The sequence below is a fragment of the Aulonocara sp. 'chitande type north' Nkhata Bay genome, linkage group LG7, assembly GCF_057382095.1.
Source record: "Aulonocara sp. 'chitande type north' Nkhata Bay isolate Kocher_YH1m ecotype deep benthic linkage group LG7, A_spYH_male_GT1.1, whole genome shotgun sequence".
NCBI lineage: Eukaryota > Metazoa > Chordata > Actinopteri > Cichliformes > Cichlidae > Aulonocara > Aulonocara sp. 'chitande type north' Nkhata Bay.
In genome coordinates, this window is record NC_141350.1 from 10,037,930 (window position 1) to 10,060,243 (window position 22,314).

Consider the following 22,314-nt stretch of genomic DNA (forward strand, 5'->3'; position numbering starts at 1 on the left):
TTACGATGGTTTTCCTTACGCTCGCTTTTCTCGTGTTAGTTTTTATCAGCAGTTAATCATAAGCCGATAGCTCTGGGAAAACACTTCCCACTCATGTCCCCTGACTGTACAAGTGTAGCAAGAGATGAACACCCACGATGAAATTATACATTAACCTGCTGTACGTGCCTTTTTCACTTCATCCTGATTATTCTGATTTCATCTTAAATCCACTAGACAAAAGTGAGAGAACTTCACACAACATCAAAAATCAGTTTGTTAAAAAATGTATTGATATTTTATTGCAACAAAAATAGTGCCAGCTGCACAGCAAAATAACGTGTCATCCGTGGATATAAATAGACATTTTTGGAAGATGTGATATTGCACTGAAGTAAAGTTTCTCCTCCCCAATTCTTCCAGCTCTCATGCAAACATCATGCGGCTTTCTTGGCAAGTTTCAGGATGGTTGTCAGGAATTTCCAAGGATGACATATCCTCCAGTTTTAATGCTACACTGCTGAGTCAGCTTGATGACTGGCTTAATGGGAAACACATTCTTCACTCAGAGCTCTTTGTTGACACAACAGCAGTGTCATAGTACAAACCTTGTAAACAGCTGATTTACTTTTGTGTCATTTAAAATTTCTCCTGAAACATTTGTGTTGCTGTGGTAAAAAAAAACATTATTTTACAAAATACATATCTTCTAATTACCATATATAAATAAATACACAGTGTATATAAATAAGTGCCTGTTCAATAATAATTTCAGTTCAAAACATTATCAAGTTTTCAACGTGGACAACTCAGAATGTTAAGTCAGGCATCGCTGATGGAGACTTTACAAATGTTGTCCAACAATCAGGGCGATAGCTTGGAAATACTGGTCCTGATGTACATCCTTCAGCAAGTCTCCAGCTGATCCAGGTTCTTCAGCAGCCGATTTAGAAACTCCTTTACTCTCATGAGCGCCTCGATGCCCACGGTGTGAATGAATTCTTTGTGGCTCTGTAGCTCTTGCAGTGGCCCTGGTACTTCAGGCTTTGGTCGCTGTTGGCTGCAGTGCCTCTGCCTCCACGGATCAATGTAGCCTGTCAGTGAAGAGATGTCGTACTTGATCTGGGAGACCCCGTTAAAGGTGTCCGAGATCAGGCTGTTGTAACCATTCAAGACCGTCACTATGGAGGAAGTTCCATCCAAATCATCAGTAGGTGGGTTGAGAGTCCAGTTAACTGGGACCTTTAATTGGGAGGCGAACGCATTAGGGTTAATAACACATCGACTCTTTCAAACACTAAAAATTCTGTCTTTGTACACAGAACTATAGCTACCTGTATGTCTTTGTCCAGCCTAACCAGCAGCTGTTCAGCCATCCACTTCACTTTTGATTTCATTGTCACTACTTCCACTGGCAAAGGAGCTGCTGTGCCCATGCTTAAAGCTTGAAACAGAGAAAACAGGAGCACCAGACCGTAGTCCATAGCGTTGTGTATTTCCACTGTTGTAAAGAACAAAGAAAGAAGATGGTGTTCCTAGGAGAGGAATGGAAAATTAAACGATTAGAGATAAAGAATCCTTTTCTTTCTTTCAATTTCACTATATCATCTCACTAAAAACAAAACTGGATGAGTTCCTATCTATATCTAATCACATTACAGATGTTTGTACACATGCTTCCTGCCAGTAATTTACTCAGCCACTTTGGTGCAAATATTTGTGATAGAGACACCTGTGAATTTCTGTCTGTATAACAGGTACAAAGATCACTGATTTTGGCTCCCACAATTAGTCTCTCCAGTTTTCCAAAATGTTACCAAAATTCCCTGAGAACAGTAAAAGAAAGTACAAGTTTCCTTTACACAACTTCAAACTTTAACTTCAGTTAAAACACATGTAACTAATAAGCAAGAATTTCTCTATAAAAACTTTTGTCGCTGACATCCTTCACTACACATTTTAAATTGAATATAATCAGAAAGCTGCACTCATGAATGGAGAAACCACAAGTCTGATAGTTGACACAGACTTAGAAACAAAGACATTCGCCCCTGTGAGATTAAGGTGAATGAGCCGTGCAAAGAGGAGCAGAGAGTTGACCTTACCTCGGTTTGGTGTCTGCGAGTATGCCACTGTCAGGCTCCATCAGGACATCTTATATTGCAGAGCTGTTGACTCATCTCTTACTCACCTCTCTCTCCGACCCCCCATTCCCCCCGCATCCGCCCCCTCAGTTACCTCTCCTTATCATGCCCCCAAATCTGCTGGTGGTACTGCATCAGACAGGGAGAAGTTGATGATGACACATTCATCATTTAGAGAAAAGTCTATGAGTTGCTTTGAGTGATAATGAAGTAATTTGTTTTTTGTTTTATATGTCTGAAACAAATAAAGATACAATACAATACAATACAATTTTATTACTTTCTTACCTCTTGGAGACATTCGTCATTTTTTTGTCGAACATGTGTATATCCTTACATATATGCAGACTTTAAGGTATCGCAGCGTCCAAGGTGCAAAGAAACTTTTTACTGCTTGACTCACTGCATATGTCATATCCTGCACTGACACAGTGTAATTTTATGACATTGCATCATATGAGAAATTCCACTTTTGAATTTACCAATAAGCAAGAATATAACTGAAAATAATAAAATCACACGTTTTAAATGGAAAAGTGAGGCAACAGAGTGGATTTTCCTTGTGAACTTGTTTGATAACTTCAGAAATGACTTAGAATGTAACCAGATCACTGTGTGATTAAGCAGTAAGATCCAAAATAATAAATAAAACCAAACACTGCAACTTGAATAAGCTGTTCAATGCACCTTGGTTCATGTTTATGTGAACATTATAATCTTTAAAGCCACTAAAGCAGTGTGGCGATCGCAGAATATTCGAGGTAGCAATTATGCTGGAATGTATTTAGTGTGACTGACAGTCTGTAGCAGCTTTCAGCAATTACACTTTCATCCATCAAATTACAATTCAGATCTTCAACGCACACCTCCGGCAGAGCTTCAACAGCATTCCGAGGGAGTCTGGGGACATTGAGTCCGAATGGACCATGTTCAGCGCCTCCATTGCCGAAGCTGCTGCATTGAGCTGCGGCCGCAAGGTGGTTGGTGCCTGCCGCGGTGGTAATCCCCGAACCAAATGGTGGACACCAGAGGTGAAGGGAGCCACCAGGCTGAAGAAGGAGTCCTATCGGGCTTGGTTAGCCTGTGGGACTCCGGAGGCAGCCGACAGGTATCGACAGGCCAAGCGGAATGCGGCTCGGGCAGTGGCTGAAGCAAAAACTCGGGTGTGGGAGGAGTTCGGAGAGGCCATGGAAAAAGACTTTCGGACTGCCTCGAAGAGATTCTGGCAAACCGTCAGGCGTCTCAGGAGGGGAAAGCGGTGCTCTACCTGCACTGTGTATAGTGCTGGCGGAGCGCTACTGACGTCGACTGAGAAAATTGTCAGGCGGTGGAAGGAATACTTCGAGGACCTCCTTAATCCCACTGACACGTCTTCCGAGGAGGAAGCAGAGTCTGGGGATGAGGGGAATGACCCGCCAATTTCCGGGGGCGAGGTCACTGAGGCAGTTAAACAACTCCTCGGTGGCAGAGCCCCTGGTGTTGATGAGGTCCGCCCCGAGTTCCTGAAGGCTCTGGACGTTGTAGGGCTGTCCTGGTTGACACGCCTCTGCAATGTTGCGTGGAGATCAGGGGCAGTACCTGTGGACTGGCAGACCGGGGTGGTGGTCCTCATCTTTAAGAAGGGGGACCGGAGGGTGTGTTCCAACTACAGGGGGATCACACTCCTCAGCCTCCCTGGGAAAGTCTATGCCAGGGTGCTGGAAAGGAGAGTTCGTCCGCTAGTCGAACCTCGGATACAGGAGGAACAATGCGGTTTTCGTCCTGGTCGCGGAACACTGGACCAGCTCTTTATCCTCTCCAGGATACTTGAGGGTGCATGGGAGTTTGCCCAACCAGTCTACATGTGTTTTGTGGACTTGGAGAAGGCATTCGACCGTGTCCCTCGGGGTGTCCTGTGGGAGGTGTTGCGGGAGTATGGGGCGTCTGGCCCATTGCTACGGGCCATTCGATCCCTATACAACCGTTGCAAGAGCTTGGTTCGCATTGCCGGCAATAAGTCGGACTCGTTCCCGGTGGGTGATGGGCTCCGCCAGGCTGCCCTTTGTCTCCGGTTCTGTTCATAATTTTTATGGACAGGATTTCTAGGCGCAGCCAAGTGGCGGAGGGCTTTCGCTTTGGTGGCCTCAGAATCTCATCTCTGATTTTTGCAGATGATGTGGTTCTGTTGGCTTCATCGGATGAGGGCCTCCAGCTTGCACTGGAACGGTTCGCAGCCGAGTGTGAAGCGGGAATGAGGATCAGCACCTCCAAATCTGAGGCCATGGTTCTCAGCCGGAAAAGGGTGGAGTGCCCACTCCGGGTTGGGGATGAGTTCCTGCCCCAAGTGGAGGAGTTCAAGTATCTCGGGGTCTTGTTCGCGAGTGATGGGAGAAGGGAGCCAGAGATCGACAGACGGATTGGGGCTGCAGCTGCAGTAATGCGGACGCTGCACCGGTCCGTTGTGGTGAAGAGGGAGCTGAGTGTAAAAGCGAAGCTCTCAATTTACCGGTCGATCTACGTCCCTACCCTCACCTATGGCCACGAGCTGTGGGTAGTGACCGAAAGAACGAGATCGCGGATACAAGCGGCAGAAATGAGCTTCCTCCGAAGGCTGGCTGGCCTCTCCCTTAGGGTGAGAAGTTCGGCCATCCGGGAGGGGCTCAGAGTAGAGCAGCTGCTGCTCCACATCGAAAGGAGCCAGCTGAGGTGGTTCGGGCATCTGACAAGGATGCCCCCTGGGCGCCTCCTGGGTGAGGTGTTCCAGGCATGTCCCACCGGGAGGAGGCCCCGGGGCAGACCCAGGACACGCTGGAGAGATTATATCTCTCGGCTGGCCTGGGAACGCCTTGGTATTCCCCCGGATAAGCTGGAGGAGGTGGCTGGGGAGAGGGAGGTCTGGGCCTCTTTGCTTAGGCTGCTGCCCCCGCGACCCGGCCCCGGATAAAGCGGATGAAGATGGATGGATGGAAATTACAATTTACAGTTACATTATTTTTGGTGCCAGATTTCCACAAAAGTTTCTGTTTAATGTGAAATATACGAGTTCATGTGGGCGGCAACTTAATTATCAGCATCTCCTTTTCTCAGCACTTTAGATGTCGCGCTCAAACACAGTTATGTCCATGTTTCGCAAAGTCAGTGCTCTTCTTGGAAAAATGTTTTAAAGGCCCCTTTCCCCTAAAAAGAGTTATTTTTAGAAACAGATGTTAAGGAGGGGAGATGGTGTGCAGAGCATGTTTCGTTTCTCTGAAACAAAAATGAAAAGAGAAAAAGGGTCAGAGAGTCCAAGAACCATCGTGTGTTTGATCCATAGGGAAAAACACAGGGGCATGATGGTAATTGTGCTTTTCTCTAAAGGTAACTTACAGTAAAACCATCTTATGCTCATGAGGTCTCATAAAGAGATTAAAATCAATGCCAAATTTGGGGTCAAATAAACAGATACGTAAAAGAATGTGAAAATTGATGGAAAAAAAGGGGGGGGGGGGGGGGGGAAGGACGTATTTCTGGGAAAGACAACAAATGTGTGACATTGTCCTGCTTTTTCAACGGGAACAGCGTATTATGAAAGACTAGAAGGAATGATATGAACTATCTAACTGCCAAGTGGTAACAGTTACCGAGCAGGTTTCTGCTTGGTAAGTAAAAAAAAAGTTTCTCTAACATCTGTTGTGAATTAAAGCTTTTAAATTATGAGTTTTGTCTGCCAGTATGTGAACTCTCTGTATACAGGAAACAAAATAAATTGCAAGTTTGGAAACAAATGCGTCTGTCGCACTGTTATCTTTATATCAATCTTGTTACTCAGAGTGGTTATGGTTTTTCTCAATTGCAAACAAATTCTCCTAAAAAGGATGACTCAAAGAAATTGTTTATTTAGTCCACAGTTTGTGCATTTATTATTTCCAAATAGCAAAGATGCATATTTGAGCTTTTGTGACTGTATTAACCCCCCCCCCCCCCAAAAAAAAAAATAAAATAAATGAAAAATAGATGCAGTTGTGTGTCTGTCGTCGGGACAAGAGTTGCCTCCTGAGCTATGACAGAGGGACGCCGCAGGCCTTCATTAATAATTCATGATGCCTCTGTATCGCATCACTTATGGGAGAATATGAGTCACAGTCTTCAGAGAAAGTGAGCGCCCGCCTTTTACACATGTACACGTGTAGTAATACTGCAGGTAGCATATACATTTAAGGTTAGGGAAAGCAAAACTACTGACCTGTCCTAGTAGCTCTGCCTCAGCACAGTGTCAAATTACTTTTCCAGATGCTAGATGAAAACCAGGAATTCCTCTCAGCAGGAAATTGCCTGGATGACTCATAGGAATGACGGGAATTCAAATTCATTGATCCTGCATGTGCTGCCATTCAGAACAATGGGCTGTTTTTACCCCCAAGTGTTTGAGGGATGCTCAGACCATCAAACTTGTTTGAAAAGATCTGAATCAGCATTTATTTTGTTGTGTAACTTCAGAGCATTACAGATTTCTGCAGAAAAAGAGGCAAAGCGAGCAAGATCTTCAAGAGAATAACAAGTTTGGGAAGGATAGCACCAAGTGCTGTTTTACACTACTTCCAGCACTGCAAATAAAATTAGAAGTGACCTATTGTAAAGCGAATTCAGGCAGACTATAAGTGGTGACAGGTTATGCAATGCCCAAAAAGATTTTAGGGTTTGTCGGTAACTGATGCTCTTTCCCATCAGCCTATTATCAAGAGGCTTTATATTTTTGTGCTTGTTAAATAAAACATGTGTAGTGTAGTGTGTGCAGTGTTAAGGTTTCAGTCAAGTTACTGCAACCGAGTTTTACTCCTGTTTTGTCCTGTTTTCTGTAGAGTACAAATGTATTTATCATTACACACTCAAAGTTGAATTAATCTAGTTGCTTTGTGATCTGATTGTTTACTCAAATCTATTTCTAAAGGAAAATCTAAAGGAATGCTAAATGTGTCACATTATTTTGTAGCATCCTCTTGTGCCATGGGATACTTTGCTACAAATAATTCATGCTCATATACAGGTCTAAAAGTCTTACACCTACAATCAGGCTGTGCTGCACACCACAGACACACACACTAAGGTCTTAGTTAATAAGTTTGTATAAAAACATGAAACTCTGATTACTGATGTTTTGAGTACTCACACATTGATCCAGACTACAGTGTTGTTCGATTCACAATTAAAACCACATGTTGTGGTATTGCTCAAGCCTTCCTGTCCAAAGAGAAAAAAAGCAGCTGCTTGAACCTCTCTACTGGAAATGCAAGTTGATTAAAACTAAAATATACACAATCTAAGAAAAAAGGTTTATTTTGTTTCCATAGCTGCAACGCCTGCAATTATGGAATTACAAGTTTATAGGCAACATGCTCCATCCAGCCATGTGTGTGTTCATCCACTGCCACATTATTGGCCTCATCTTAGACAACTTGTCTTACAGTGTGAATTTCACAACGGGCAAAAGTTAAAAGAACACACATCCTCTTTTTATTTACAGTTCAAACTGTATAAACAAAAGGTAGAATAAAGTAGAATGTGGTGTTTACACTGCATGATCTTTGAGAGCTGATTATTCAGTAAATTTTAAGGATATTACTTGATTCAAAATCACTAAAAGTGAAACACTTGCCATTTATGTAATTTGTTTAATTTTTTATGAAGCTTATTTATAACAAACATTTCAAAACAACAAATACTGACAAAAGTGCTGAACAGCTGTTAGAAAAACACGAGAAAGTTACAGATAACTATATTGTGGAGTCTGTCATTTCATTTTTTAACACTGAAATCATGTTAAGAATGGATCTCTTGTTGGCCAGTACTGGTAGGAAGTATCATGTGCATGTTTTTAATGACTTTATGTGATGTGGAGCTATACATCAAGAAGTGTCTCCCATTTCAAATGTTTCTCTGATAGAGTGATTGGAACAGATGCTTCATTGTCACAAAAAACATTCATGAAGTTTGGTTCTTTAATGACTTTATTATGGGTTAACAGAAAAAAGTGATCACATCTGATGATCAAAGTGATGAAACAGTGCCATGCACTTTATACTTACAAACAATTGTTTGCACTGTTGCTCTTGGGACATGCAGCTGCTTTGAAATGGCCCCAAGTGACTTTCCTGACTTGTTCAAGTCAATAATTCGCTTTTTCAGATCCACGCTGAGCTCCTTTGACTTTCCCATTGTAGCATTTGTGGGCGTTTGTATCCAATGAGCCCTATTTAACTGGCCTAAGAGAAGTCACCAGCTGTCGTCACTCATAATCACTCACAAGCAGTTAAGAGGCCATGCTATGAAGCTCAGTTCACTGACAACTTTCTAAGTCACCAAAATTGCTAATTCATGTTGCCGTATGATTATTTTTGACCCAGAAAATGTGATCACATCTGCTGGGTCAGAAATATACATACAGCAGTGCTAATATTTGGTTACATGTCCCTTAGCCATTTTCACTTCAATTAGGCGCTTTTGGTAGCCATCCACAAGCTTCTGGCAAGCTTCTGGTTGAATCTTTGACCACTCCTCTTGACAGAATTGGTGCAGTTCAGTTAAATTTGATGGCTTTCTGACATGGACTTGTTTCTTCAGCATTGTCCACATGTTTTCAATGGGGTTTAAGTCAGGACTTTGGGAAGGCCATTCTAAAACCTTTATTCTAGCCTGACTTAGCCATTCCTTTACCACTTTTGATGTGTGTTTGGGGTCATTGTCCTGTTGGAACACCCAACTGCGCCCAAGACCCAACCTGTGTGCTGATGACTTTAGGTTATGTTGAAGAATGTGAAGGTAATCCTCCTCCTTCATTATCCCATTTACTCTCTGTAAAGCACCAGTTCCATTGGCAGCAAAACAGCCCCACAGCATAATACTCCCACCACCATACTTGATTGTATGCATGGTGTTCTTGGGGTTAAAGGCCTCACCTTTTCTCCTCCAAACATATTGCTGGGCATTGTGGCCAAAAAGCTCGATTTTTGTTTCGTCTGACCACAGAACTTTCCTCCAGAAGGTTTTATCTTTGTCCATGTGATCAGCAGCAAACTTCAGTCGAGCCTTAAGGTGCCGCTTTTGGAGCAAGGGCTTCCTTCTTGCACGGCAGCCTCTCAGTCCATGGAGATGCAAAACACGTTTGACTGTGGACAATGACACCTGTGTTCCAGCAGCTTCAAATTCTTGGCAGATCTGCTTTTTGGTGATTCTTGGTTGACTCTTCACCCTCCTGACCAATTTTCTCTCAGCAGCAGGTGATAGCTTGCGTTTTCTTCCTGATCTTGGCAGTGATGAAACAGTGCCATGCACTTTATACTTACAAACAATTGTTTGCACTGTTGCTCTTGGGACATGCAGCTGCTTTGAAATGGCCCCAAGTGACTTTCCTGACTTGTTCAAGTCAATAATTCGCTTTTTCAGATCCACGCTGAGCTCCTTTGACTTTCCCATTGTAGCATTTGTGGGCGTTTGTATCCAATGAGCCCTATTTAACTGGCCTAAGAGAAGTCACCAGCTGTCGTCACTCATAATCACTCACAAGCAGTTAAGAGGCCATGCTATGAAGCTCAGTTCACTGACAACTTTCTAAGTCACCAAAATTGCTAATTCATGTTGCCGTATGATTATTTTTGACCCAGAAAATGTGATCACCTTTTTCTGTTAACCCATAATAAAGTCATTAAAGAACCAAACTTCATGAATGTTTTTTGTGACAAAGAAGTATTTGTTTGAATCACTCTATCAGAGAAAAATCTGAGTTTTAGGAATAACAGGACGCTCGGTAGAGCCATTATATTATATTCTTTACAAGCGTATGTAAACTTTTGACCACAACTGTAAGTCCTAAAAATGAATGATTCAATGTTTGCTGAGTTAAAAAAAAATCAAAATCAACAAAGGCAAACAATACATTTTTGACACTTTTCTTTTACACATACATGGTTGAAAAGGAAAAACCTAAGCAGGGATTTGGGCGCAGTTTCATGTTGTTTAGGGTTCATTAAAAAATAAATAAAGAAAAGAATCCTGCAATCGCTCTGAGAGTTTTTCTTGTGGATATTCCTGTTACAAAACTGTTCATCCATCGCCAGAATTTGGTCTTCTCCACAGACAAATGAGATACAGATGACCGCTATTCAGATGGTCACAACATGAGGATTCAAAACAAGGGAAAATGGTGTGTTCTTTTTAACATGACTTATCTACAGCTCAGACTTCAGTTTCTCAAGAAGCAGCTGCCAGATTTCTCCCGGAATATTAAAAACACAACCACATCACACAGTTGCCGTAGATTTGTTTGGCTGCACGTCTATGATGAGAATCTTCCTCTCCACCACATCTAGTGCTCTATTGGATCGCGATCTGGTAACTTTAGAGGCCATTTGGATGCAGTGAACTCACTGTCATGTTTAAGAAACCAGTCTGAGATGGTTTTAGCTTTGTGACATGGTGTGTCATGCTGCAGGAAACAAATGGACAGGGTCAGCAACAATACACAGGTAGGCTGTGACATTTAAATGATCCTCAAATGGTACTAAGGGCACAAAGTGTGGCAATAAAATATCCCCCCACACTGTTACACCTCCACCACCAACCTGAACTGATGATGCAAGGCAGGATGGATCCATCCTTTCAGTGTATTTACAACAAATTTGGGTCTTATTGTGTAGCAGCAGAACTAGAAACTCATCAGAACCTTTTTCTGTTGTTGAATTTTAATAACCTTGTGTGACAACCTTGTATCCTCACTTTCATTTTTTAGCTAAAGGAAGTGGCATCAGGTGTGGTCGTCTGCTGCTGTGACATATCTACTTCAAGGTTTGATGTATTATACTTTCCGAGATGTTCTTCTGCGGACTTTGGTTGTAGCAAGTGGCCATTTGACTTACTGCTGCCTTCCTATAAGCTCAAAGCAATCTAGTGAATTGTCCTTTGACTTCTGGCATCAACATTTATATATTCTATGTTCCATATATTGCACATTTTCCCTTAATCAGACCGTTCTCAGTAAAGAGATAGTTGTATAGGAAAATCCTAGTAGATCAACAGTTTCTGAAATACTCCAGCCCACCAGGTACCAACAACCATACCATGCCTTTTTGCCCCCATTCTGATGCTTGGCTTGACATGCTTGGTGTTCCTAATGAAGTGGCAGATGGAAATGGAAATTTCTGGTTTCTGCCGCCGACATTAACAGATTGAGTTTAGCCAATTTTATTTTATTTTATTTATTTATTTATTTTTTTGCCTGTCCCTTTTGGTTCTTTAGCCGTCAGAATTGTTGTCTGAAGACCAACAAGGACACCCAATGGATTTATTTTGCCAAATGGATCATCGTGGCATTGCCGTATTGGTCCATTTGATCGACCTTTGTTTTTATTATTTATTTTATTTTATTTTCAGTTGTTACAGATGGGACAGACATGAGTGAGGGATAGGAAAGGGAGAAAGGAAGAGGAAGGAAAAGAAAAACAGAAGGGGAGAGGGACAGTGAGAAAGGGGGGAAAGAAAGAAGAAGAAGAAAAAAAAAATCTCCTGGATCACCTGTTGAGAGAGAAAGAATAGAAAACAAGCAAAAAAAAAAACCCAAAGCAACATACTAAACACAACACCATCGCATTAATCTAGCTAAGTGTAAACAGCAGTAAATACTAAATATTCAATGTTGTTGTGCAGCACGCAGGACAGACAGCGCACAATGTGCTTTGAAGTAGCAGCCAAGAAAGGTGTAATTTAAGTCTACGAGCAGTGAACACCCGTGTGCATACCTGTGTGGATCAGCGAGCTTGTATTCAAATGGTTTCCACATGTAATGGTCTGCAAGAGGATGTAGAGAGCCATAGCCCCGTCCCCCAGGGCATGAAGCAGGCATCCAGAGGCCTCAGAGTGCGAGAGCCCAAGGAGGACCACCGGAGAGGCATCCGTGTCACCCTCATGGGAAGGGCTGAGGATCCCCAGACGAGGCAAAGCCAATTTTATTTTCAAATAATGAGGCCTGGTTTGATGCTGACCCTGAGAACGCTGCAGTAAAACTGTGTTCACCTTTTGTTGGTTCAAGTCTTTCAGAGATGTTTTAAGACATGTAAAAATACTACTACTTGGGACAAAAGTTCCATTATCTGTTCTGTAAAGTTCAGTTTATTTCTAAATGTCTCTTACTTCACAGAAATGTTTATTCTCATTGTTTTGGAGCTGGAATTTTCCAAACTGCATCTCATTTCACGGCATGTGTGCCTTAAACCCCATTTTCTCCAATCTTCTTGAAATGCTTCCATGCACTTATTTGGTAATTCTTTTGTGGACTTATCTACATTGACTGTAATTTCATCATATCGGGACATAAAACAAACAAGCAGTTGTGGCCAGAAGTTCAGATACAGTCACCAATAGCTTGAACGTCAAGGTAATTATGAGCTTTTAATGATTCATTGAACTGTTTTCCCCCCACAGTGGAACAAATCATTAAAAACCCCCCAATTACAATGATGTGACGAGTGTATGGCAATTTCTTACCACATCTGTACCACTAAGAAAACCATGGTGGAAAAAAAAAGTACATCATCACTTAATTTTCTAACCTGTTGTTGTGATATAAGAACGAGATGTTTAAAAGATTGATGCTACTGGTTTTGATTTTTAAGAGAGTCTGTGAATAAATCAAACATTTTATAGAAATCAAACATTCTATCAAAGAAACTATAAAGCAAGATTTTTCAGCACACAAGGAATTGTTTGTGTTTCTTTACTTCACTAGAAGGAAAACTCCATCACTGTTCCACTGAACTAATAAAACATCTGGTTCAACACCTGTTTTTTAGTTGAGCCTTTATCCTGTTTTGCACCAAACAACAGACTGATTATTGGGGCAGAAATGAGTAATATATAGGAAGTGACAAATTTCAGCATAAGTGTTTTATTAACGTAGGAGGTTAAGGAGTATATTATTCACTTTCTACACTGACGCAAATTGTAGAATAAACAAAACAGTATTACGAGATACAGCAGTGTCTCACTTTCTGGTGAGTGTAAAGTGAGTGTAAAGCACAGTACAGTCCTACCAAACCAATGTTCGAGTACATAAATGTTACAAGTAGCTCACAGTGTAGTTATAGCTGTTGACTGATATAGTGGCTCGCTATTTTTATTAAAAGAAGTTACATTTAAAGGATTGCATTAACGAACACCTCTGTATGGCGTTTAGTAAGATTTCTAATCTAAATGCCTGAGCAATGCTGCCACCTTCTGGAGAAAGTATAAAATGCAACAGACAAATTTAAAGCTGTAGTAACGCCTCTGTCCGGGACATAGAAAGCTTTTGTTCTCAATCACTCTAAATAATTTGGGAGTAAATTATATTTTAAAGTTTAATTTGGCAATTCCATTCATAGAAAAAGCAGTCCTACTGTGGTTTAATGAAGACCAATATGTGAACCACTAGATTCATGCTCAGCGTTTTTTATTTCTTTTACAATTAACACGGTTTAAATTATGCACCATAATTACTTTATTGCTAAATGACTACTTAAACATGCACTACAAGTGAAACATTGTTTTAACAGTTGTATACACTTACATTACAAACTGAGTAATTGTCAAATGAGACTTGTGTGCAAATTGTCTTTGATGTAAGGATCCCTTGCAGATGCTTTTTGGGGTAAGGGCTTCCTGGATAGACACATGACAGCAAGCCCAGACCGCAAAAAGACCTGAAAAGAACAACAGCGCTCAGCTGCAATCATGGTCACCGTCATACACAGTTGGTCCAGTATCTGAAACACACAGTTACAAATAAGTGGGACTGAATGCAAATTACTGATAAAACAAAACATACACAAAATCATTATTTGTTTAGAGTTTACGTTTTGTTCCTCCTTCAAGTCTTTCATTGAATCACAAATTTCTCAAAGAGATTATTAACTTTATACTTTATTGTACGGCTTCAATCAAGAATAGTGATGAGTACCAAATTGTTTTTCTGCCTTTGCTAATCTAGTTTGTATAAATAAACATTAACTAAAGCTTTAAATGAAATATGCAAGGGCATTAACCTTCAGTGTGAACTGAATTCCCTCTTGATGGTACATGTATATTTTCACATTTCTTTTTGCAGGACCGTAGATATGGAGAAAAACAAAAAAGGGACTATTAAAATATAGAGGACTATTTTATTATTATTATTTTTTTTTACAGTTCACAAGACTAAAAATCTCTTCTTAAAGTCATTGCTTAATATTATCAAATCAGCAGCAGGTTCCACACTCTGACGTCATGCAAATTTTTCCACTATAAGTGCTCATTATTCTGTTTCCTTTCTTTTGCATTTGCTTATAAACTGATTTTAATGTCCTTAAAATAGCAAGATGGAACAAGATGATATTGTTGTCGGTCTCTAGTAGACGCATAACACATGAAAAAAAATCAGTTTTGTGCTTTGAGTTGAGTTATTGGCTGATTTTGAGTTTGAAAAGCATAACGTCAAATATACAAGACTAGAGAGAGATGTTAATGTACATAAAATGGAACTGGTGTAGATATACACTCTATGAGCATAGATTGTAAAGGACAATATTCCACACCCAAACATTTAAACATTGAAAATGTATCATATTGTCAAGCCTTTCAGCAAACAAATGCTATTCCTTTTAAAATGTCCACCAGTGCATGAAAAGATATTTAGTTGTAAGACTTATGGAACACTCATTTCTGCACAACCTACTTGATCCCTTGTTGTGGTTTACATTCACCACACTTTACATTTACACAGAGCCAGTGGCTGGCAGTCTGTTGCATTATCAACTGGCAAAATGTCAATTAAGAGAGCATTTGAAATTAACACATTTTCCTGTGAAAAGAGTCAATTCAGTAAAACTAGTGCACATGTGAATAACACTGAAAAGTCCCAGAGCGCGTGAAAGCCATTCATGATTTTCTACGAGAAGTACAGGATGACGCACTGTTTGTGGATTCAAAAATGGAAGAAAAAAGAGAAAAAGATGAGAATATGGGTACATTTTTAAATGAAATGTGCATTAATTTATATTGAGGCACAAGGCCAGAGAAGAATCTGGATTTCAAGTGAAGTGACGTTAAAACGTGTACACACACTTGCTGCAGAAAACAAGCAGGCATAAAGGTGAAACGGTACATGATCACAAATATGTATATGTGTGACGCTAATAAACATTTTCAATAAGTTTCCCACTACACCTCAAAGCATTTGGCACAGGTGCCAATTTAGCAAATCTCCAGAGGAAAGAAAATATTACATATGATCATGTGTAGGGCCTGTGGGTTAAATATATTTATTACAATGATAACACACTTTCAACAATGAAAAGCAAAGTCATCTGGTGTGTATTTATGAGGCTCTATTGGAAGTGATGCTGCAGGCAGTGCGGACAGAAGAAGGTAGACCACACTGGATGAGCTTCACGTGAGCTGTCCATGGTTCTGAAAGCCTCACACCAGCCCTGCCGGTAAACGCCCTAACCTACCCCACCCCCACCTCTCCTCCACTCACGACATTGTGCATGTGTGCAAGTCAAATGTGTATGTGCGTGTGCCTGTCTTTCTAAAAGTGTGTGTGTCTGTTTAAGCAACCATCTTACTGCTGCATGCAACATCAATCTCTTGGGCTTTTTATTGTAGCAAGGGGTTGCACTGTAAATTCATCCTGCCTACACACACGTCACCTGTCCAGAAGCCTATCCACTGAAAAATTACCCTCGTCTAATAATGTGTTGTCGATCTTTGAGAGGGAAACACACACACACACACACACACACACACACACACACACACACACACACACACACACACACACACACACACAGAGAGAGAGAGAGAGAGAGAGAGCGAACCTACACTATGCATGCTTTAAACTTTCACTACAAATGATGATCCACAGGCGAACTCAAAGTTTTGGAAAAGACGAAATCACCACTCATCACCAACGTTTGGCTGCGCGCGCTTCGGCAGGTCGCCGAGCTGCAAGCAACCATGACGCGCACAATCTTGAGCCACAATAGCTGATATTCATTTTACCGCCATGCAAATCGCGACCAACAATTTCGATATAGATGCGGTACACGAACAAAATCAAATGAAAGCCAAGAGCAAAAAGACAAATAACTGTGTTATTTAATGAGATGGAGAAGGTGCTCGTTACCTCAGTGCGTCTAGATGCGAGCGCTTGGAATAGGTCGGGATTGTGTAGCTAAAGCCCTTGGGAGAACATTAAAAACAAAAAACGTAACAGGAAAATGCTAATACAACACAGTAGAATTTACATGTAGCTGCAATTATGGCAGAGCGAGAGAAAGCACATAGCGTTACGCAGGGAAAAACAACACAATACGTACACATACATACAAGGATCATACGAAAAACAAACAGCCGGCAATGTGCACATCAAACACACAGAAATGTTCTCAGAAATGTTATTCCTCAACGCTAGTCTCTGGCAGGTACCATCCCACAGATGCACTGTGGATGAGGAGGAAAAAAAGCATCCATATATACACACCTCCCTTACTATCGCTGATGCTCGAAGGGTTGGGGCGACGTGATGCCACTGTGATCATTTTCACTTCTGTATTTTGATTCACCTCTATTTTCGATGCATTTTTGGAGGAAATATACTTCCATTTTCTACTCGTTTCCATCCTTTCTGTAGGAAATACTGCAAAAGCCCCAAATGGAAGCCACTCAATTCCTCCAGTCTGCGATTGACCCGCATTGACGTCATTGCGTCATTAGGTCTCCCCTGGAAACACGGGGCTCCCAAAAATAGCAACACATTAATTCAGCCTGCGCTGGGGTTGGCTTGGCGGGGGTGACTATTTGTATCAATCCATAACCCCTCCTCTGATTCTAAGCAATAATACAGTCCTCTCTCTCTCTCTCTCTCTCTCTCTCTCTCTCTCTCTCAAGGACGAGCTGATCACGACTCACGGCTATTTTTGGAAAGAGAGAGAGAGAGAGAGAGAGAGAGAGAGAGAGAGAGAGAGAGAGAAGTGGGTGTGATGAGAGACGCCCGCACCTCTGCTCTCCTCTCTGCTGGCTGGCTGGGAAACAGAAACAGCACCACGGGGATAAAAATAGCAAAAGAGCGGTCAGCCAACAGTGGGGTGTGGGAGGGGAGGCAAGACCCTAAACCTAGTTAACGACCACCAAAAAGGCCCGGAAGTCGGCCACAGTGGACCGGTGTGTCACTCTGAGGTGGCATCTATAGCCGTTCATTCATTCTGGAATAGAAAAAAAAGCCCTGGCGTTTCATTCATTCGTCCATTCATTTATTCATTGTAATGAAGTAAGAACATTTACAGAATGAAATAATAATTTCCTTCCGATGCCATTTTAGCAGTGTCCATCTCGGTCTCGGTGAGCTAGAAGTATGCCAGCTGGCTACTAGAGCATAATTTTATTGTTTGTCCCTTTAAGCCTCGTTGATAGAGCAGAGGTTAAATACGACACAAAACTACATTAGAGAGAGATTTCTGCAGTTTCTTTGTTACAATTTTATATGAAAAGTGTCTTTAATGACATATCTGTCTGTTCTGGTACAGCTGCTGCAGGCGGACCAGATCTTTTCCCTCACTGTTTTTACTTTTCACGTTAGCAGTTTTAGGTGAAGTAGGCCGCTCATAGTATTTCCTCCTCGCTTCCTAAGGGACAAGCAAATAATACGCCTGCTACAGCGATCAGCTTTCATTTATAGATATTAATGCTGACATTCTAATCAACCGACTGAATATTTGCGCCACTGGATCAGTGTTTTTGCTAAAAAAGAAAAGCATAATTTGGAGTAGTCGTGCAGAATTGACCGGCTACACTGAGCCCACAAGTGTTAATCTTAAACTACTGATGCCATCTACTGGTTATTTAACAGACCTGCATTAAATAGAAACCATGGTTGCATCATCCTAGAAGCACAGGTAGAGATACTGTAGAGGGCCTTCTCACTTGTAAACCTGCTGGTGTAGTTTGGTACTACACTAGGATTTCGTGTGCTGGAAATGGTGGGGTGGAGACACGATCGTGCTTGATTACTTTCCAGCTCGTCCAGTGGAAGAAAAATTAAATAGTGAGTAAATTTTTGGATGAAATTACAATTGTAAAATCCATTTACACATGTCATATATATCCTTTTCTATAGAGAAAATGAATGATGTGTATAGTTTTGCAAGCAACGATCTGTAGACAATGGAAACAGTGCAAAGATAACTGAACGGTTTGAAAGTGATATTTAAGAAGCTGCAATTGGCTCAATAAACAGCAGATGGCAGAAGGGATCACTATCTGAAGGCCAACCTGTTGCAGAACGTCTATATGGTATGGTATAATTTGGCTTATGTAAGCCTTTCACATGATGAACTGCCAAATGCAAGAACCCCTGCAAGTTGTAAATAACTTTTCATGAATATGCATGATCACTGCGGCTCTGAAATTCATCAGCTTTTCAGATTATCATATCGGGATGGCAGAAAGCTGCAGCACCAACACTAAATATAGACCTTTTTTTTTTAATATGTTTGCAACCGCTCACAGTAATATTTGCGTGTGAAGACAGTGAAACACGGAGGGACGTTTTTTTTCCTAGTCACTTTTCACATAGATGCTCACACTGATTTACCCCAACACACTAATTACAACTTTGATCATTAACGAAACCCATTTTTCCCCACTCTTTAAATTTTCCAGCTCATCTCTCGCTAATGCTCGTCTCTTCTTATCCTGGCTCTAGGGACTCATCGTGACATCCACAGAAAGGGGAAACAATAGGTATGTTTTAAAAAAAAATAAAATAAAAAATATATATATTAATATTTACATATATATTTCTGTGCTTATTGAAACCAAAACTTTACTATCTTAGCGATCAATTTCAGAGGTTTTCTGCACATTTTTAATTGCACCATTTTGCTCCCATATGTCTTAAATATAACACAGTAGGGTACCTTGGGAGACATCAGTGAAATCGCCCTGGGAGAAAATAACAGCAGCAATATCTATCCCCAGCCAGAGAAATTAAGAGCAGACGCTGGCATCCATTACAGCTCCTGACGGTAAGCAGTTTAGCTCAGCTTGCTGTAAATCACTGCCACCGGAGACACACGCTCTGCACTGGCTTTATATGTGGTTTTTATCTCCACATATTCTTGATTTATCAGCTGTTCCCTCTTGGCAAGAAATAATGGTACCACAGCTTCACCTGGTGGAGTGCCTCTGCTCTAAAGAATTTATTGATTTATTCACCAAGAGCAAGCTATTTCTTGCATACAGTCGAAGCCATCTGATGTTTGTCCTGCATCGGAAAGGGTGTGTGTCTCTTTAACATCTTATAAAAGCGCTGCAGGGAGGCATAGACTTGTTCATTTTCAATTAGCCAGAGACTCACATTAACTGAAGATATTAAAGAGGAGAGTAATACTGTTGAACAAGCCAATAGTCTGTGAAGGCTGGAATCTGCTGAGCCTGCATTGTGTACACGCAATAGACAGACACAAATACACACCGAGCCACATAGGAGCGTATCTGGTTTGAAATTCAAAGGTACATTCCCAGATGTATGTTCGCTTAGGGACAGCCGTGCATAAGTGGCTTTACATTTGCCTTTGGTGGTACCTGTTTGGCTCACTGTGTTGCTCCCTACAGGACAGCAGGCAGCACGCTGAGGATTCATAGGGGAACACTGTCAAACACCCTGCCGCATATATAGAAGAGCTTCCAGAAGACTTACACATAAGATACTCCAACATATGCATAAATTCAGCACACAGCTCTGCAGAGCCCTATGATCCTACAATATTGATTAAAGGAGAGGAAGCTGGGTTGGTGGATAGATTAACAAGAGTGCAGCCAGAAACTGCAGGAGAAGAAGGAAAATTTGGAAGACTAATTTAACCACCTTGCTGACACGTGTTTCATTTGGTCAGCTATCAACTGGCATGGTGAGCATAACTGTCTGGCTTAAACTGCTACAAGCTACCAAGGGGAGCGAAAAATTTATATACACATTTTACTGCACATACCTCGCATGCACAATATTTAATTCACTTGGCTTGATGCATAGCTACTGCATTTTAAATATCTCTGTGACTGTTAATAGATATGTGAGTGAACCTATTTCAGGGTTGATCCAAATTATTGTTGTCCCTCTATATCTTCCTGGAAGGGAATATCAGCAGATCCTATAACTATTAACTACTGAGACAATGATGCCCTTATACTCCTTGTCATTCATAGTCAGGCCAATAAACAGCAAATAAGCTGCTGTAATACTCAAACTGCCCCGTTAATGTCAACAGAAAAGCTGGGCATGAGGATGTATGTCTTTGTAGCCCCACTAACAATACGGGCCAGTGGATTTCTATGACGACGAGTGTGGTTAAAATATTTTTACAACTCAGAATTGCATTAGCTGCATATGCTGGTTATCTCTTGACCTTGCTCTGTAGCACCTTGAGGAGGTTTAAAGTGCTATCTAGTGAAATATCTGGACATCTAGTAAACTGATTAAACTTACCTATTGATCATTCACCTTGACCACAGTCAAAATTCTTCAGTTTTCGTTGGATCCAGCTTAGCATGCTAAAATGATAAATACTGTCAGTCTAAAAGGGTTATTCAGTATATTTGGCTGAAAAATGTCCTTTGTTTGCCTCTTCTATTTCTGTGTGTGTTGCTTCAGTGCTAATGTGCAGATGTCAGCGGTGCACCAAGGACAGAGGGGGTTCAAAGAGTCCTGTACTGAAGAGCACCACAAAGAGCTAATGAGTAATGCGCAGCACAACACCTTTATGTTTCTTCTTTAATGTGACTCTGGCTTAACAGCAGAATATTTGCAACGTCACCGTCTTTGCACAATTAGGATTTTAGCTTAAACATCAACTAATTGTAAGTACGGTTGCATAGAGCATACAGCTAATACGGCTACCATCTGTTAGTCTTAGCCTTTTACCAATTCTGAATATGATAAGGAAAATCAACAGCTCAATTACTCTTTCTTTAGGCACTTATAGGCTAGATTGACAAAGTAGCTGCGAACAGATCGGCTCAGTAGAATCCAGATCAGCTCCAAGTCCAATTAATAAAAGCAAGAGTAGTCTAAATGAGCTGCATGTTCAGTGAATGAATTAGTAGAAAAGCTATTCAGTGGTGTAGAATGTGGACATCCAGCACGATCACTCCACTAATTACTAGAGACAAAGTATACGAGAGAAAGACCCAGTCAGGGTTTGTCTTTAGCATCAGGGTGCTGTCTGAAGTATCTGCATTGCTTACCTACTGAGCAGGGGAGAAAAACAGGACCCACCGAGGAAGCATAATTCACTTCTCAGCAATATTATAGAAATATCATAGATCACCGCTTTTATAAGCACTCAGCGTCCCACTGTTTGGTAAATATTGATAAAGTTGCATCATTCAGAGGCAAAAGAATGAAGCTCTTTGTCACACAGTCGATGGAATGATTTTATATCCTGCCTTGTAGCATGATGGATGATGAAATGATGAAATGCTGGCCTAAAAAACAAAAGTGAACAAACAAAACAGCAAACTCGGCTAGAATACCCAAAGGACAGTCACTGGAGAAGGAAAAAGGAGATTGATATTCTATCAACACTGTTTGTTTGTTTTGCTGTAAATCTACTGAGAATATGCCTGCACATATTAATAGAAGGAAAGCTCTATATGACTGTCAGCAGTATTGCTCCCCAGAAACTATATGTGGAGATCAAATATTTGTACTGATTTTGTCTATGCTTTGGTATTTGTAGCAATACTATGTTTGGTGGAGTGCATAATTTATTTCCCTGCTGTTAAACTCTCGAAATTGAAATTTGATCAATATCTCAACAAATAGACTGTGGCGTTTCCTGTAACATAATTTGAAGAACTATTTTATTGTTGTATAGACAGCACTTCAAATATATTTTTTTACGTATATGTTCCCCGTTGCTTGTATGGTTTTTGTCATGAATTCACTCAGTGCTGCAGTTATTAATTATAGGCAGCGGGTCATTATCTTGCAGCACTATTACAGTGTAACTTTGACAAAAAAACAAAACAAACCCAAAACAAAAACAGCCTTCAAGCATAATGGATTCGACTCAAGAAAGCTTCAGCTGTTGTTCATACTGTATGAAATAAATGGAAAACAAAGAACGCCTGGAGCGGTAGAAAAGAGCCCAATCCATTTTTATAAAGTCAT

At 41.0% G+C, this 22,314-nt stretch overlaps 1 protein-coding gene and 1 long non-coding RNA gene across 3 annotated transcripts; one reads left to right on the forward strand and one right to left on the reverse strand.

Annotated features, from left to right (window-relative positions):
• Positions 1-256: 256 nt before the first annotated feature.
• lepa (leptin a) lies at positions 257-2,173 on the reverse strand. Of its 2 annotated transcripts, XM_086302360.1 has the most exons (3): positions 2,085-2,173; positions 1,314-1,514; positions 257-1,221 (listed from the first exon to the last, which is right to left on the reverse strand). In XM_086302360.1, exons 2-3 carry the CDS (start codon positions 1,461-1,463, stop codon positions 886-888), a joined length of 486 nt encoding a protein of 161 aa, XP_086158486.1. In that variant the 5' UTR covers positions 1,464-1,514; positions 2,085-2,173; the 3' UTR covers positions 257-885. The 2 variants fall into 2 exon arrangements, with proteins under 2 accessions (XP_086158486.1, XP_086158487.1); XM_086302361.1 differs by having other exon boundaries at positions 1,314-2,164.
• Positions 2,174-18,112: 15,939 nt separating this feature from the next.
• On the forward strand, positions 18,113-19,169 carry LOC147324581 (uncharacterized). Its single transcript, XR_015130540.1, has 3 exons — positions 18,113-18,186; positions 18,804-18,884; positions 19,053-19,169. It is a non-coding gene; the product is annotated as an uncharacterized LOC147324581 (long non-coding RNA).
• Positions 19,170-22,314: the final 3,145 nt, after the last annotated feature.